Raw genomic sequence first — 18350 nt, 5'->3', positions numbered from 1 at the left:
TTCTTTCATTCCCTGCACTTTCACTTTCACAATATTTGTTTTGTTGCTTAATGGAATTCGAATCAGTCTCAACAAAGCTCAAAGAACTTGAAGAAGAATCCAAGCAAAATTCATCAGCTGCATGCGATTGAATGTTTGGATAAAACTTGCTTTCTAACAAACTTGTTTTCTTGTTTAATGAAAAGCTATTTCTTTCATTCACCTTGCTTTTATGCCTTCTTTTTGTTTTCATTCTTTTAAATCTATCTTCTTTTTCAAATTCTCTCATACAATTACTTCTTCTTCTAAGTACTTCAATCAAGTTTATCTGCATCTTCTGCCACACAAATTGCTGACATGACAAGGCTAATGCGTGGCTCACTGCATGCAATCTGTATCCACAAACTTCAACAAACGAATCAGCCGATTCGTCAGCAAGAATATAGGCTGGATAAATAGACTCACTTGTCAATCCTGAATTGTGAAAGGTCTGAGAAGTGACAGCAGAAGACGAGGGTCCAGGAAATGGAGAAGGGGTGCAGCCAATATTAGACACAGATGTGGATGGAGAAAATAGCGAAAGATTTGGATTTATCAGAGATGAAAGCGAGGGAGATAAAAGAGAACGAACACACGGAGGACTCCTTTCAGGATGTACAAGTGTCGATGAAGGGAGAGTTCCGAATGAAAGAAAAGCAATGAAGAAATCTGTAGCACAAATGCGCACTTCGGGAAAAGGAGACAAGAGAAGATCGACCATCAAATCGCAAATTGTCACAGTTTTTGTGGATTCGAAGCGTTCTGTTGTTGAATAATCGTCATATTCAGTCATGTCATCCACAAAACTGGGATGTAATCGTTGAGGAGATACAACCGCCGAAGATGATGAAGAAGAAGGTTGCAATGCATCAAGGTTCTTTCCTTTGGGGAATTTGAACTTGAACCATCTGTCTCCTTCACATCCAAATTCTTCTGCTTGTTCATCAAGAATTTCATTGAAATCTAATGACAAGTATGGAATAGTCGAAAAATACACAAGTTGCTGAGTATCTTCGCTCTCCAACACAAGTTTCGTTAGAAATTCAATGACAATAGTTTGAATGAACTTATCTTGAATTTGCAAAAGCATTCCAAAACCAACAACGTCCCTTACTCTCTCCAGTTTTGCACTTGCCAGATGCTCCCTCAAAAGATGTGCGCTTAGTGCTCTTTCTTCCGCTTCCATCAAAGCAATCCTCTCAGGAACAAGAATTCCTGTCATAATCGAATCCCACAAGTCCTGAAACAAACGCAGCGGGTGCGACACGGCAAAGAGAGACAAGCCCATCAGCAGAGAACGAGTGGCTCCTCTTCCTTCGATCTTCAGCAATTGCTGCGTCCAATAAATTGTGCTCGAATCACTCTGTTTCACTGCATCTCGCGCAGTCAATAAGCAATGGATAAGATTAGCCACACCTGTCTGAATAAGTGTGGTGAAAGATACTTTCTCAGAAGCATGTGTTGGTAAAGAACCAGAAGGAGAAGATGAACCACAAAATTCACCATCACTTGCCCTTTTGAAAACAGAGGTTATCCATTTTGTCATCAGTTTGTTGTATTTGTCTGCTTTCCTCTCCTGATTGGACATCATTTCCTTCCCCATTTTCAACAATGGATCTGTCAAAAGACACAAATTTTGATCATCCGAATCAAATTCTCCCTCCTCTTCTTCATCTTCGGAATTGTCATGTTCTTCTCCTTTCTCTCCTTTCTCTCCGTTTTTCCCACTTCCCTCAGCGTTGCTGTTGTCTACTGCCTTATCGGTTCCGTATTCATCGTCACTGTCATCATCATCCATCTCAGCATCTTCAGCATTCAACTGCGTCAGAAGATTGCTTCTTCCGATGGAATGTTGATTTTGTGACAGCGAAGGCAAAGAATTGTGCCCAATGTTCGCTTTCTTTGTTGATTTTTTCTTTTTCTTCGCTTTTTGTTGCTGATGATGCATTTGATAGTTCTGGTTGACTGGCATTTTGCATCTCTCAACATTTGACTCCCAACTGTTCACAAACTCCTTCTTCCTGTTTTTGTATCCTTCGTCTTTAATAACCCCATCATCAATCCACAGCCCTTCCACCATCCATCTCACATCGTCTTTGTCTGTCACACTGTCGTCTTCAAACTGACTCAGCTCGCAAATCGCTTTGCTTCCGCCTCTGATCTGGTTCCACAGGTGCAGCCGCTCTTTCTCCCCATTTCGGATAAGCCAAGTGACTTTCACAAGAGCAATGAACAGAAGCGACGAGGGAAAAAGAGAAGGATGCGAAAGAATATCCTCAACAAGAATGGTCAGCTGCTCTGTTGTGCTTCGGTGGCTGAGCAAGAGAATCAGGTGGAGATGAGACGCAGCCAGCGACAGAGTTGTGTTTGGATGGAAAAAGAGAAGAGAAGGCGATCTGAATGGACAATGGAGTAATCTGCTTGGATGAGACTGTTTGTTTCCCAAAGTGAGTTGGTGATAGGATTGCTTTTGCATCTCTAAATGAACGATAAACTGTTCACAGACAAGTCGAGTGTGCGAAAGAAGAAGAAGAAAAGGAAGGCAGATTTCCAAACACACAGAAAAAGATAAAAAAGATGTTGAAGTCAAAAGATAGGCAGACAAAATGTTTGACAAAATGAGAGTGAAAAGAGGAGGAGGAGAATGCGATGAGGAAAAAGAGACTGGTGTATTGATATCATCAAATGAAGAAGATAATGAAGGAGAATGCGTGTTCAAAGAAAGTGCATGAGGCGATGATGAAGTGGAAGACAGAAACGAATAAGGAGCAGACAATGAAAAGAGTGTCGTGGATCCTTTTGATTCAGAAGGGCTTTGGTTGGCAGATGAATGAGACAGAACAGAAGGCGAGATGACTCGAAAGAACTTGTCGAGCAATGAAAGAGAGCTTGGGAACATTGACTGAGCATCCAGTTGTTTTGAATGAGTGAAGTGAGCACTGAATGAAGGAGGAGTGACAAATGAATGCGAAGCAGAGTGTGAAAGCGAAGAAGCTTCTTCTTCGGATTCGCCAGTCAAAAGAGGAGGAAATGAAGAGTCAGAAGTCGATTTGCGAAGTGAAGATGGTTTGGCAGTCTTTGCGGTGGATGAAGAAGACAGTGGCGATGGTGTTCCAATTGAAGAGCGTCGCAGTTTTGAGAGAGAAAGCTTCTGAGATGATTGGATTGAAGGGGGAGGGGCAGAGGTTGACGGAGTGAGGAGGAGAGAAGGAGACAGAGAGCGAGAAAAGGAAGGGGAAGGGGAAGGAGATGAGCCAGATGACAAAGAACGAGTGAAGGGATCTTGGTGTGTTTGAGAGAGTTGGGAGAAGTTTGAAGCTAATGAATCAGAATTGGATGTGGCTGTTGAAGAAAGAGATGATATTGGAGAAGAAGAGGCAGAAGCTGATAAAGAGGGTGTTGTGGATGGAGATGATGATGACGACGATGAAGAAGGTTGAGAGAAGACGCTTGCGCCAAAAGAATAAGCAACAATTTCGATGAGAACAGTTGTCCAATAAAGTGAAGTCGAGGGATCGCAAAATGAAGAAGATGAGGAAGAGGAAGAAGAGGAAGAGGAAAAAGGCATGGTAATAGATGAAGAATCATCCAAAACAGATGAAGGGGAAGAGGAAGAGGAAGAAGAGGAAGAAGAGGAAGATGATGATGTCGAAGATAATGGTGAGCTTGCTCTTGGCACATCCAAAAACTCTTCGAGCATAATTTCTCTTCTCATTTCTCTTTCGTCTTCTGGGATGTCGCTGTCGTCGAATTCGCCTTTGTTTTTTGTCTGGCTCTGCCCATTCGCTTCAAACGGGTCAAAATTGTACTCCATAATCACTTTCCTCGCCAGCAGCGCTCGTTTCTGTCTGATTTCTCTTTGCTCTTTTCTTTTCCGCTCTGAAAGAAGAATAAGACGAGAAGCGAGAAAGGAGAAGGCGAGCAAGACGGCTGAAGTGGAGTGGGAGTGAAGAAGAGAAAGCAGATTGGAGGCAAAGTTGAGAGAAGAAGAGGAGGAGGAGAATGAGGAAGAACCAGATGAAGAAGAAAAGGAGGGAGAGGAGGAGGAAGAAAAGGAAGAAGAAGAAGAAGAAGAAGAAGAAGGAAAAGCGGTAGATGAAGCATTGACCAAAGACAAAGAAGAGAGAGAAGATGGAGAAGGTGCCCGAGCCGTTGGATGGTCAGAGAAAGAGAAAGAAGGAGAAAGAAGCGAAAGAAGGCTGGCAAATGCTGCTTGATCGCAAGACTTGACGAATGAGAGGGATCTGAGTGAAGAGAGGGAGAAGTAGAATTGGAAGTGCATTTCATCAGAAGTGGTGGCAGGAAGAGGAGGGACTGACAGAGGGGGCATAGAAGCAGAGGAGGAGGAGGAGGAGGATGTGGGAGAGGCAAAGGAAGAAGGGATTTGAGGTGAAAGAGGAGAAGAAGAAGAAGAATCAGACATCCTTTGCAAATAAGAAGGAGGGGATTGACTGGGGAAATAAGGAGAAGAAGCAGAAGTGCTATCAAAAGAAGTAATGTTTGTCTCTGCTTCATTTGAAATCGACTGTTGAGACAGCAACTGAAGCGAGTAAAATGCAAGCTGATCGTTTATCTTCCTTTCGGCGTCTGTTTCTTTCCCTTTTTTCTTCTGAGACTGACTGAAATTTCTGAATATTTCATTCAGCGATGCCATGTGCTTTTTGCTCAGTTTTGCGAACGACTCAACAGAAAGCCAGGAAAAGAGCAAGCGCTGGGCAGATTGGGAGAGCTGCATGCGAAGAGACAAGAGGAGTGGAAGATTGGCTGATGAAGAAGAAGAAGAGGAAGAAGAGTAAGAGGAAAAAGAAGAAGAAGCTGATGATGATGAAGAAACATTCTCAGATGATGTGGATAAAGCACATTGATTGCCATTCATTGGAGAAGTGAGTGAACGAAGAGCAGGAGCATTCAAGCAGAAAGTGGGAGAGGTTACATCATCGTCGTCATCTCCTTCGCCTGCTTCAGCCGTGGGGAAAAGCAGGTAAATGCTGAACGGATGAACAAGATGCGAAATCCAGAGAGGAAGATCGGGAACAGAAAAGACGTCGATTCTGTGTGTGAGCATGTTGTGGAAGGAAGAGGAGAGGGAAGAGCAGAGCGAGGCAAAGAGATGTGAAGGGAGGTCAGATGGAATGAAATGTGGATGAGAAAGAGAATGAGAATGAGAAAGAGAAAGAGAATGAGAAAGAGAAAGAGAATGAGAAAGAGGTGAGGCGTTGTGTGATGTGCTGTGAATGTCTGGTGTGTTTGAGGATGTGCTGTGAAAGAAAGGGCTGAACTGTGAAATGTCTGGTGAATGAGGTGATTGTGATTCGAATGGGACATATTTCTGGTTATTGTTTGTGAATGAGGAAGAAGATGAAGAAGATGCAGAAGAAGAAAGAGAAGAAGAAGAAGAAGAAAGAGAAGAAGATGAAGTGTGTTTTGATTGAAGTGTGTAGCTGTGTCTGTACTGAGATGAAAACAACGTGGAAGCAAAGTGATTTTGAGGAAGATTTGAGCAGAAGGCGAATGTGAAGCAGGAGAGGGAGAAAGAAGTCAGCACGAAATGAGTGAGAAGCGATGGATGAAGTGTATTCAGATCAAAACGAGTGATTTGAGAAGAGGACGAGGAAGAAAAGGATGAGGAAGAGGAAGAGGAAGAAGAGGAGGAGGAAGAGGAAGATGATGATGATGATGAGTTTTGATTGGAGAAAGTGAAGTCTTTGAGAGAAAAAGGAGTAAATGGAAATGCCTTGTTGTTGTTTATGAGAAGCGCCTGTGTAAAATCTGATGAAATGTCTTGAGCATCACCAGCATTTGTCTGATACGAATGCTGCGAATGATGATGATGATGATGATGATGATGATGCAAGATTTGTTCTTCATTCTTTGCTGCTTCTGGATAAACAGGAGAAGAAGAAGAAGAAGAAGAAGAAGAAGAAGAAGAAGAAGAAGGAAGAGGAACTTGTGCTGATGTGTTCATTTCCAAAGACGAATGAGAAGAAAGGTGTTTCTTTGAAATTGTTGAGTGTTTTTTGGGTGTTTCAGACAAAGGCAAAGAAGATGGATCAGATGGAATGTGACAAGCAGAAGGCAAAATGCCATTGGGAAGCGAAGAAGAAGAAGAAGAAGAAGAAGAAATATCAATACAACCGGAATCATCAGTGTCTTTCTCTTTCTTGATATTCTTCTTCATTGAATTGCCAATCTCATCTGCTTCCTTCTTCTCTTTCTCTTCTTTCTCTTCTTCTTCTTCTTCTTCTTTCTCTTCTTTCCATTTGTCTTCCTTCTCATTTGTGAAGAAAGGCAGAACAGAGCTGAAGAAGAAGTACATCGGCTGCATCATCAGCAGAAACAGGCGAGAGGGCATCGAAGAATCAGAAGAGCCTGATGAAGAAGGAGAAGGTGGGCGATTAGGAATGGAAGATGATGAAGATAAAGATAAAGACAAAGAAGAAGAAGATGTTAGAGAAGAAGAAGAAGAAGGTGAAGAAGGCAATGAAGATGATGAAGAAGATGAAGATGATGAAGAAGACATTTGCTGAGAAGGAAGGGAGGTTGAGCAGGCTTCAGTGTATCTGTCTAAGAAAAGAGGAAGAAGAAAGTCAAAAAGCAAAGAGGAGCGATAAAATTCTGTTGTTTCTCGTTGACCCATCAGAATGTGTTGATGAGAAAGAGATGAATGTTTATTAGAATAGGATGTTTGAGAAGAAGAAGAAGAAGAAGAAGAAGAAGAAGAAAATGAAGAAGAGGAAGAGGAAGAATGTTGAGGAGGAGAAAAAGAAGGAGAAGGAGAAAGAGATGAAGAGCTTTCAATTGATCGTGAAGCATTTCGCCTGTTGGTAACTTTAGAGAGTGTATTCGGGTATACAATGTGATAAGCAGGCGGAGCATGGGCAAACAAATCGACGGATTCTAATGGAAATTTCATTAAGTTCAAATTCATTTGTGTCTTTGGCAATTCTTTTGAGCCTTTCTTTTGCAATTTTGTTGACAATTTTTCATCTTCTTTTGTTTTTTTGATTTCATTGTACTTTTCACTTCTTTCAATCTCTTCTTCATTTTTCTCTTTCTCTTTTCTTTTTTTATCCAAATCATCTCTTTGTGTTTCAAAATCTTCTTCTTCTTCTTCTTTTCTTCTTCTTCCTTCTTCTTCTTCTTCTTCTTCTTTTCTCATTTTCTTCTTTCTCCTTATCTCCGAACTTCTTCCCTCTTTCTTCATATTCATTCTCTTGTTGTATTCTTCTGCAATCATTTCGATGTTTGCTGCAAGAACAAGCGAAAGATGCGAGGCGCGTGACAGAAACGAAGGCAGAAGAGGAAGAGAAGGGTGAAGAAGAAGAGAAAGAGCAAAAGATGAATGAAGACTGACAAACAGAAGAGCAGGAAATGAGTCATCTTCAGAGGAAGAGGAAGGAAGAGAATGAGATGAAGATTTAGAAGAAGAGGAAGAGGAAGAAGAAGAAGAGGAAGAGGAAGAAGAAGAGGAAGAAGACAAAGATGTGGAAGATAAAGAAGGTATCTTAATGAACTGCCTGAAAATGCGAGGGAAAAAGAGAGAAATCTCAAAATGTTTTGTATTTTTGGCGTCTTTGATAGAAGTTATGAGTGAAGATTTGCTTGTCTTGTTGCGAGCATACAAATATGCATATTTTGAAGGTATTTGAAGAGTTAAAATGTCTTCTTGGTCTGAATAGCATGGCAGGTTGTCTGAAGAAGACATAAATGTTGGAGAAGGAGAAGGTGAAGGTGAAGGTGATGGTGAAGATGAAGGAGAAGGCGAAGCGTCTGCATTTTTGTTGGTTAAATGAGGATGCTCAACAAGAACGACATCTGGATCATCCAGCAATGATAATGTTGTCAGCAGCATTTGAGAATACTTTGATAGAATCGACTTGTCTGAAGACGAACTCGTTTTGTTCTGAGAAGATTTCACCATTTTTAGATCTGTTTCTGGCTGTGCTTCAGAATCTGATGCTTTTGATGATTTGTGAGTTGAATTTTCATCTTCTTCGCTTTCATCTGACTGTGCTGTTGGAACATGACCCAGAAGAAGAAGCAAGTTTTCAATGAGAAGATTCAGATGGTGTTTCAATGAAGTAAATGACAGGGCCTGAAGCTGATTGTTCTGATGCTGCGATTGAGATGATGTGGAAGTAGAAGCGAAAGAAGAAGAGGAGGAGGAGGAAGAGGAAAGAGAAGAAAGAGAAGAAGAAGAAGAAATAGAAGAAGAAAGATGTGACAGCCGAGATTCCTGTAGTGATGCTGCAGAAGGCGTCGAAGGCGATGTGTTTGTTGCGCTTGCCACAAAAGCGCAGAGACGAGAAAGAGAAAGCTGAGAAGACTGCGACGTGACCAGCGAGAGAAGATGGAGAGAAGAAAAGAGAAGAGGCAAAGAAGACTGGTGGATTGGACTGAAAATGCTCTGTGATGAAAAAGAACTGGCTGTTTTGTCAGATTCTTGTTTTGATGAGGAATGAGAAAGAGGGGAGTGAGATTTCGATTCAGCTGAAGATGAATTCATGTTGGATGGACTGAGCGGCTTCACAGGGCTGCTCTTTCGGACAGAATATGTCGATGAAGAGACAGCAGCGAAAGGCGAGTTCTGAGCACGCGAACGAGGAAACAGAGAGAAAGAAGGACGGGGATTGGATGGCTTTGAGGATGACGATGACAATGAGGAGGAAGAGGAGGAAGAAGAGGAGGAGGAGGAAGAGTTCAAAGAAGAACGAGAAGAACGAGAAGAATGAGACGAAGAAGAAGAAGAAGCAGACGAAATAGAAGGCATTTTATCTGAGTCTGCTGCTTTGAAAGACGATAAATGAGAATCAGAAGACTCCACTGGCTTCACGACAGGGTTGAGTGCTCTGTCAATTCCGCGTGAAATGAGAATGAGAATGCGGCAAAGAAGAACAACTGGAGACTGATGCAAATTAGACGAGGTGCCTTTTGACGATGCAGTTGATGATGCTGAAGAAGACGAAGAAGATCTGCCAATTGAAGATGATGATGCTTTTGAATGCGATTGAAATGATTGGGAAGTTTGTGGAGAGGCACCTGCAATTGTCGAAGTCGCAGATGAAGAAAACGGCAAAGAAGGCGTTTTTGTTGGTGATAAAGAAGGTTGATTTGAGTGGTTGAATTGGCTTCGCAGTTGAGAAAAGAATCGAACTGTGTCAGACGCATAGAACGACGGGATCTGCGACGGTTGGACAAGAGATTCAAAGAAGGTGGTGTAGTTCCATTTGAGCTTCAAAAGCGCTCTTCTTGTGGATGCCAAATCTTCCTCTGTTCTCTCTTGTTTTCCTTTTGATGCCAGAGCACTTATTCCAAACAATGGAGCAAGATATGTTGAAGCCACCCATGACACCATTGGCTGCAATGTGTGCATGTTGTAAGTTTCTTTGTCCTGCAACTGTTGTGAAGAAATGCTTCCTTCCTTTCCATTTCCTTCAAAACAGAATAATATTGACAAAAAATCAAACACAACAGCATGATTTCTGAATAAATCATTATTCATTTTCCTGAAAAATACACTTTTAAATAATGTCAAATCTTCTCCAATAGCATTTAGAGAAGAAAAAGGTGTTGATAAGGAAAGAATTGAACTTTGTCCAATTATATTTAAGCCTTGAATGCAGTTAATCAACGCTTCATCTGATGCTGTTTCTTCTCCATATTTCACCAATTTCAATATTATGTTAAAATTTTCATTAGTTTGTTCTCCAACTGAAAAGATAAAATGATGAAGAATAAAAATTTCAATAAAAACAAATGAGTATTCGACAGCAAACAACATTGCACATTGATCCAACAGGTTAAACATAAATCATAATCTTCATTCTTTTTACTTATTTTCATCCATTCAGCGCATCTAATTCAATTCATACAAAAAAATATAAGCTCAAATAACATCATATCAAATATCACAAACCGTTGACAAATATTCCTCTTGCATCTACTACATTGAACGCTTTGATTATTATTTATGAAAGAAGACCAGCACATAGGACAAGTAATTGGTGTTGGAGGATGAAGATAGCAGAAGGTATTCGATGACACACATGGTCCTCCTTCCAACCTTTCAAAAATACAAGAATAGAATATACGTAAAAAGTACGTTTATGTTGCATTAATGCATTAACAGTCAATACATACATCTTCCTCAAATTTGCTTTAAGCTAAAGATATTAAGCAAAATATTTCTCAAAAATATTTATGATGGTACTTTTTTTATCAGAAAGTGTTGAATTTTTTTGTTTTAATTTATATATATGACGATTTTTCTTTTTTTCTATTTTAAAAATCGGATTTTCATCGATGATAAATAAATTTTTAAACACTAATGTATTTCATTATAATTTATAAAATTTTTCTGTGAAAAATTGAGTCAATAAGATGACATAAGAATTTATTTTTTTCAGATAATGACGTTTTTCAGCAATTAAAAAATGAAACTTAAATTCCAAAAAAGTGTTTTGTTAATGTGTTTTTCTTGTTTTCATTTGGAAATGAAGATTTCAACATTAAACATTGCCTTTAATATTAAAAAAAATCTCAGTTCAAAGTATTCTTTTATTTATTGCAATTAAATTAGAAGATGAAATGGAAATATTGAACAATTATCGATATGATCGTTGAAGCCAACATCAATATATTTAATAACTTTTAACCCTTGTTTTGGGCGATGTCTTTGTTGGATGATTTAGACTTTGCCCCGAATATTGAGCCTATTTTACAGGTATGTAATGCATGTTTTATTTTAATATGTCAATTGTTTGTTATCCAGGAAACATCGATACCAGCAGTTGCTCCTCTTTTGCCATATGAGCCAGTAAAATCTGACTCTTGTTCTGGAATTCATCATCACGTTGAATATACAGATTTAGATTTTAATGCTGGTGATTGTTTGATTTATATTTAACTGATTAAATTATGATTTATTGATAATGATTTGTTTATAGTATCAAGAAAAGCTGGAGAAAACTCACGAAAGAAAAAAAGAAAGAGAGAGGACCGCGTAGGAAGTTCTATTGCAAATCCGCTTGAATATGAGGGTCCCTGGACACCTTTTGAAGATGAAAATCTTGAACCTTCAGGACTTGATGTTTGATTTAAATTTCAAAAGTTTTTCACATTTGTTCCGTTCTTTATTAAAAATAGAAAGAATCATATCAACTTGTTCTTGAGGATAGGCTTTCTCATATGAAGCCAGACAAAGCTTACAGGTGGAAAAGAAAGCAAGAACTGATCGAAATGCAGGGAAATAAAGAAACAAAAAAGGAAAAATCATCGGATCTTCCAACAACATCCGCATCTCTGTTGGATGAGTCTGAAAGTGAGTCTCAGTCAGAAGAACAGGCAGATGAAGAAGATGAAAGTCAAGAGATGAAGAAAGATACCACAGAAGAAAAAGAAACTGTTGAAGCTGAAGAAAAACCTTCTTCATCCGTAGCAGCTCCTGCAGACAATTCAAGTGAAGAAGTATCTTTGGTTCCGTCATCCATGCCTATTTCTTCTACAATACTTACAATTATTAAAGGAGAAACTCGCCATGAAAAGAGGACAGAGAGAACAGAAGAGCCGTTGCTTCCAGAAATCGACTTTCAAGGCAAGACATACATGGCTCCTCCTTCTGACAGACGGCCGATTGAGTTTATATACAGTGAGCACAGAGAAGAAAAGGGTCGGGATCCTCGGATGGAAGGCAAAGGCCGTAAGAAGAAGAAGGAGATTCCTGTTGGACAGAAGCAGTGCAATGCTCCCAGGCGATGCATCAGAGACTGGAAGGCACACAACGGCGCAGCGTCTGCGATTGACTTCTTCCCACAGTCGGCTCATCTGCTGCTGAGTGCTGGGCTGGCTGACGGGCGCATCAAAATATGGGACGTTGCTGACCCGAGGAGAGGATGTCTTCGGACGATGGATATAGGAACTGCTCAGCAGGTGTCATCTGCAGCTGGTGTGTTGACTCTATAAAATTTGTTGACAGTAAAAAAATATAAATAAATGTAACTCATTTTATTGTCTTTATATTGTTTCTTAAAACAAATAGCGAAATCCATAAAGCAAGCAGGTGGAGGATTACGCGATGCATGCTTTGTGAATGGAGGCACGCAAGTGTGCTGCGTCGGGTATGACGGATTTCTTCGTCAGTGGGACACAGAAACGGGTATATGCATGGCACGATTTTCATCAGGCTCTACTCCAATCTGCGTGGCGCACCACGCCAGGCACCCGACTGTAGTGATGTGCGGGACATCAGCAAAGTGCACAGACCAGTGGGATCTGCGGGTGAAGCACAGGACGCAGAAGTACGAGTATCATCTGAAGGACGTGAGAAATGTAACTTTCCTCCGCGGGGGCAGCAGATTTACGTCGATGTCGGATGATAAGTCTATTAAGTTCTGGGATTATGGCATCCCTGTGCCTATCAAGCAATTTGCTGATGAGCAAACAAAAGCAGTGACTGATGCTGCTCTTCATCCTTCAGGTATGAATGCAATGCAATTTTATTGTTGTTGTGCGGAAAGGGAATATTTGGAATTGTTTTTGAAAAAAATAATTTTTTTTTTAAGAATTTAATTATATAATTCTGTTTTACTACAAATAAATGATTCATTTTTGAAATAACATTTTTGATACAAATTTCTTCTTTTATCGAATTTAGGTACGTTCTTTGTCGCTCAGACCATGGGAAACAAAATAGTCACATTTTCTGCTGTTGAAGGGTTTGGAATGGTGAAGCATCAGACATTTGAAGGACACAACTCTGCAGGCTTTTCAATTGGAGTTGACTTTTCACCTGATGGATCGTATGATGATTATATTTCTCATCCTTTTCGTAATCTAATTCATTTTTTTATTAATTCTTTTTTTTTTCTAAATTTCGAAACAAATACTCATTTCAGATATGTAATTGGTGGAGATAGTGATGGCACAGTCCATCTGTGGGAGTGGAACCGCCCGAAGATTCACAGAAGCCTATTCAAAGCACACGAATCAGTCTGCTGCGGAGTCAAATGGAATCCGACTCAGCCATCGCAGGTCGTAACGTGCGGATGGGATGGTCATGTGAAGCTGTGGGAATAATCTGCTTTCAATGAGACACTTACAATATTTAGTATTAATGTGCTATTTACACTTCCAATGTAATTTCTTTATAAAACACTTCACTTCTTTTGTTTGAAACATGCACCTCATAATCTTTGATATATTTATCTTGCGTGTGAGTGTTTCATTGACAGAGAAGAGTTTTTTTGTTATTGATACGAACACTAAAAATATTTCAATTTCGAACGTGAACGAATCAAATTTCTTTATGCAACAAAGCTTTTCCATTTTGTTCATCAAAATCACACATTTGTCCACTATCAAATCTCAGACGAAAATTTTTGCTTTATGAATTATGTTCAACTCAATAATTATTCAAATTTATCTCATTTTTCAAAATTTTTCTGTATTTTTTAGCATGAGAATTCAAGACTTAATCGTGATATAATTACAGAAAATGTTTGGTACAAACCTTTGTTTTTCTCGCAAAACCAAAATTTTCGACTCATTTCTAAACACAATTTTGAATAATCAGTTAAACAACTTCGAATAATAAGTTTATTAATTTTGAATAATTTGTTGGCCAATTTCGAATAATAAGTTTACCGAATTTGAATAATAAATGGTGTATCAATTTATATTTGTTGGATGATATCTATTCATGACAAAAAATCATTAACACATAATCGAAATATTTATCGTTTTTGTGATTCTGAATGTTTTTTAATCAATCATAAGATTGCTGTTTCCGCTGAAATATAGGCAATTCTTTTGAAAAGGAAGCAAATGTCCATTTTAATTTGAAAAGTTACTTTTGTTTATTTTTCTGGTGAAATCGAAAATTGAATATTTTCTTCATATTTCTGTTCCCGCTAACGAAACTTCACAAGAATATTTATGATAACACAGTCAAGCACACGTTTCCATTCTTGATGTAATTTATTGTTTGGAATGGAAATTTAATGAAAATATTCAATATTCACTTTCATCTGAATGCTTAAGAAAAGAAACCTGTCAAAAAAATATTTTTTTTCGAAAAATGTTTCATTATATAGGGTGGTCCTTTATATTTTGTTAAAAAATTTTGATATGGTTTCATAATTTAATGTGAAAAAAAATTCAATCATAAAAATATTCACCGTTATGAGTTGTAATAAACTCCAATCGCTTAATCCAACTTTCAAAGGCACGAATAATCATGTCTGAAGATATTGAATGAAGAATATTTCTTATTTCTATTTCTAATTCTTCAGAATTGGAAATTTTTTTACCTTTCAGAGCCTGCTTGATGTAGCCGAAGAGGAAAAAATCGCATGGCGCAACATCAGGAGAATATGGAGGATGCGGAAGAATATTTTAATGATGCTCCTCCGCAAAGATCTTTGAAATTGCTGCTGTGTGCGGACGAGCATTATCGAAATGAATAAAAAAATCCATAGGAGAAACGGAAGAAAGGTCTATTTGAATCTGGCTAATGGGCTTTAATATTGAATTTACGAAATATTCTGCGTTCATTTTTGTTTTTTCTGGTAGAATATTAAGAAAAAACAGTCCATGGACTGAAATGAAAATTGTGTTCATGAATTTCTTATCAGAATAAGTGTAATTTGCTGTAGTTGACACTTCAGATTTTTCTTTTCTCCATTCGCATTCGAAGTTATACCTTCTGTAGAAAAAGGATTCATCACCTGTAATCAGCCCTTCAAAATTTCTTTTACGTAAATCTCTCAATTTCTCCAGTAATTGTAACCCAGTTTGAACGCGGATTTTTTTCTGATCATCATTCAGTGAGTACGGCACCCACCTAATTTTGTAAGAATGGAGATGTAATTTTTCATGAAGAATCCGTAAAACAGTTGTTTTTGCAACACTAAATTGTTCTGCCAATGCTCGGGAGCTAATATGAGGATTGTCTTCTACTGCTTGTTGTATCCTCTTTATCAACACTTCATTAGTTTGCCTGCCGCGATTATAATGTCTCCTGTCAATTTCTTCTCGCCTTTGAATTCTAATGTTCCATGAACGAATAGTTCTAATATCCGGAAGTTTTAAACCATACGCAATTTGCAGTTTTTCATATATTTCTTCGGAATTCATTCCAATCAGAGTGCAAAACTCTGTAATATCAAAAAATTTTTGATAATTCATTTTTTATTTACCCATTTTTTATTCTTTGTGCAAAATATTAAGGACCACCCTATATAATAAAATAAATATCAAACTTTCAGCACAATACTTTTGATCTCATTTCAAGAATTTTCTGTTACGAAATGCATTTCACCAATTTCATGTTCGTGGATTTTTTATTGTTGAATTTGTGTTTTTTGATTAATGGACAGAAAAAATTGAAAAAAAAAATTTGACGATTTTTTCACAGAAAATGAGACAATTGCCACTATTCAAAAATTGCTGACTATATGTGTTACTCTTTTTGAAAAGTCATAAAAGTCAATTTTTTTACAAAAAAAATCTAAATCACAAAAAATGATCAAAATTTTGTTCACACTCACGAAATAATTTTCTTGTGGAAGGTAACACTTGATAATGCAAAAATATGCATTCTTGAGAAGTCTCGTGGGGTGAACATGTATTTGATCAAATCATAAAAATTTTCATTTATTATGAAAATGACTCATTTGCGACTTTTTAAAAAAGAACAACACATTTTGTCTTTTTCGCTTGCTCATTAATTGAAACATTTTGAAGGAAAATGAATAATTACGAAAGGAATCACCAAAAATTTGAAATCCATCACTTATTACAATAGAACTGATTTTCAATGTTATTTCGAAAGGAAGTTATAAGGCATACTGCAACAAAAAGCACATCAGTAATTTTTCACAATTTTATCACTCCAAGAAATAATTGAAGTTATTTTAGATAATTATAATCCCTTTGTTATGAAAGCATGAAAAATTTTCGAAAAAACTTTTAATTGAGTAAGAAAATTTTAAAAACAAAAAAATATTGATCCAGTGATCACTTTGATCTGAAATTTTTAAATTAAAAATTCTCTCGAAATAAGACTTTTCTGAATAAAAAAAAGAGTATTAGTGCAAAAACACCTAACAAATGAATGCATATATTAAGAAAAAGAGACAAAATTTGAGGATAATAAATTGAGTGTGTTTGTAGCTCTCCAATCGTTTTCAATTTTTTTCACCTTTTCAAAGGTTCATCGTCAATTTATCCATTTATTTCAGACATATAAACTATCGTCAATAAAACTGAAAACTCAAAGAACAGAATAATAAATATTAATGAATATTTTTAGGTTTCATTGATGTCCTTCAAGTTTCATTATGCCAGTTATAATTTTTTAATATTGAATAATTCTTTTTCTTTTTTGAAATATTAGTTTTCGAATATAAATTATTTTTGGTGAATGATATGAAAGGAAAAAATATATTCTTTTATATTTTTATTTTCTCATCTGTTTGAAGATTGTTGTGAAGTGAATAAGATCAAACAAGAGTGTGGATCCAAGGCGCACTGTCATCGAGCAGAGTGCTCTCGCCTGTCGATCCAAAAGAAGGAACCGCTCCTTTTTCAAACTGGATTTTTTAAAAATATTTATTGAAGTTAAAATAAAAGACAATTACCATTAAAACAAATTCATTTAGTGAATAAGTGAAAAAAGCCCAACGAGACAAACCTGCTTCTTTTTCATGATGTCAGACTGCATCAATTCTCGTTTTATTTCAGGTCCCATTTGATAATGAAACTGATAATCAGTCACAAGCTCAATAAGTGAGTTTATCTGCTCTTCAGATAATTCATTTTTATATCTGTATTTGTGATTTATATATTCCAGTTCAAAAATGAAAAAAATATAACAAAACATAAATTAAGATGAAAAAAAAAAAAAATGAACGATGATAAATAAACAAATGGTTTATACCTTTGAGCAAAAACTAACAATGATTGATGCCAAATGACAGGAAGAAGTCTCTTCTCGTTTTTGAATCGGATGAAGTGATTGTACACAGATTGGATGGTTCTCTGGGCTAAATTGTACTTCTTATCAAGCAAAATGCGAAGGAAATACGAATTTGTTCCGGAATAATCCATTTCTGAATACAAAACGAAAGATTTAATGAAAAATTGAAAATAAATTAAAACAAAAACATCGCATGATGCAAGAAAATAAAGACCAATAGCATTAAAACACATTTATGAATAAGCATAAAAACATACCAGCTATTTTTTCAATTGCAGCACATGAATAAAGAACTGGAATTGATCTCTTCTTGATGATTGACCCAATAATTACAGCCTCCACAAGAGAACAATCTCCACTCTAAAAAAAAAGGTTTGTTAAGAAACATAAATTGAATCAATAACCATTTCGCCAACAATGAAATATCAATCAATAAAAAAACAAACATAACACAGAGGAAGTAGCATTCCTTTGAAGAATGCATCTGGTCTAAATAGAGAGCGCATCATTGCTTGATAGAGATGATAGTTCAGTTTTTTATGCTCGTGAATATCTTCTCTAACGCGAGGCAAGAGAACAAGATTGTAAAAACGCTGTGACATTTTTGAATTGAGATTGGAGGAAAACAACTTAGTGGCAACACAGACAGCCTGAGGCGACCATTCCTGAAAAAATCAATTAAAGTTACATTTTCATCACTATAAAATAGTATTTATGCTCAAACATCTGGGTGAGTTAAAGCAAGAAATTCTTCCCAATTCTTCAAAGAAGGAATAACTTTGAAAGGTTTTGGTAATTTTCCACTCTTATACGTTTTCAGTAATTTTCCAACATCATCATAAATCCTTACAACTCGATGAGGTATGGATGGCTTGGAAGGTTGATTTGAAGGTTGCTTTTTTGTTTCTCCTGATTCAATTCTTTTTAATTCTTCAAGCTTATCAGCTAACAATTCGGCAATTGTTGGACCTTGGTGTTGCCTTTGTGGATTTGGATTCATGAATGCACGAATAGCATCCTCTTGTTCAGGATCATCCTAAAATATCAAATACAATGATTTTACCAATATAAACATTTAAAATATTTTAAAAAGAAAAAATATACATCTTCCGGAAGAATGTCTTCTCCATCTTCCAAGTCATAGCTATCATCTGGTCCGTCTTCACCTTGTTCGTCGTCTTCAATTTCTATTGTAACAGGCCTCGAATTACGAGAACGTTTTCCTATTCCACGTGCTTCATGAGCATCCTCTTCATCGCTAAAATCATCTTCATCTTCGTCTAACTCTTCTAATGTACGCTGTAACTTCTTTTGGAACTTTTCGCTCATTGTATCAAGAAGAAATGGTTATGATCTA

At 37.2% G+C, this 18350-nt stretch overlaps 3 protein-coding genes across 3 annotated transcripts in view; 1 reads left to right on the top strand and 2 right to left on the bottom strand.

Annotated features, from left to right (window-relative positions):
• The window catches only part of MONOS_3631 (uncharacterized protein), a gene marked incomplete at its 5' end in the record, with an annotated part of 30909 nt that extends 21389 nt beyond the window's left edge, over positions 1–9520 (bottom strand). The window contains one exon of the mRNA XM_067873643.1: positions 271–9520. Within this exon, the coding sequence (XP_067723690.1) occupies positions 271–9520 (9250 nt within the window). The remainder of the gene's footprint in view (positions 1–270) is intronic.
• Positions 9521–10794: 1274 nt separating this feature from the next.
• MONOS_3632 (Pre-mRNA-processing factor 17) lies at positions 10795–13214 on the top strand. The gene is made up of 6 exons (XM_067873644.1): positions 10795–10907; positions 10965–11107; positions 11164–11962; positions 12056–12493; positions 12671–12815; positions 12912–13214. The coding sequence occupies exons 3-6, from the start codon at positions 11206–11208 to the stop codon at positions 13090–13092; spliced, it is 1521 nt and encodes a 506-aa protein (XP_067723689.1). The 5' UTR covers positions 10795–10907; positions 10965–11107; positions 11164–11205; the 3' UTR covers positions 13093–13214.
• A 3250-nt stretch (positions 13215–16464) lies between these two features.
• On the bottom strand, positions 16465–18329 carry MONOS_3633 (putative essential nuclear protein 1). The gene is made up of 7 exons (XM_067873645.1): positions 18098–18329; positions 17718–18029; positions 17440–17658; positions 17251–17353; positions 16955–17126; positions 16709–16841; positions 16465–16607 (listed from the first exon to the last, which is right to left on the bottom strand). The coding sequence occupies exons 1-7, from the start codon at positions 18320–18322 to the stop codon at positions 16518–16520; spliced, it is 1254 nt and encodes a 417-aa protein (XP_067723688.1). The 5' UTR covers positions 18323–18329; the 3' UTR covers positions 16465–16517.
• Positions 18330–18350: the final 21 nt, after the last annotated feature.

The sequence above is a fragment of the Monocercomonoides exilis genome (genome assembly GCF_001643675.1).
Source record: "Monocercomonoides exilis strain PA203 chromosome Unknown scaffold36-1065637, whole genome shotgun sequence".
NCBI lineage: Eukaryota > Preaxostyla > Oxymonadida > Polymastigidae > Monocercomonoides > Monocercomonoides exilis.
The sequence above is the reverse complement of the archived record's forward strand: the minus strand, read 5'-3'. Positions and strand labels throughout refer to the sequence as shown.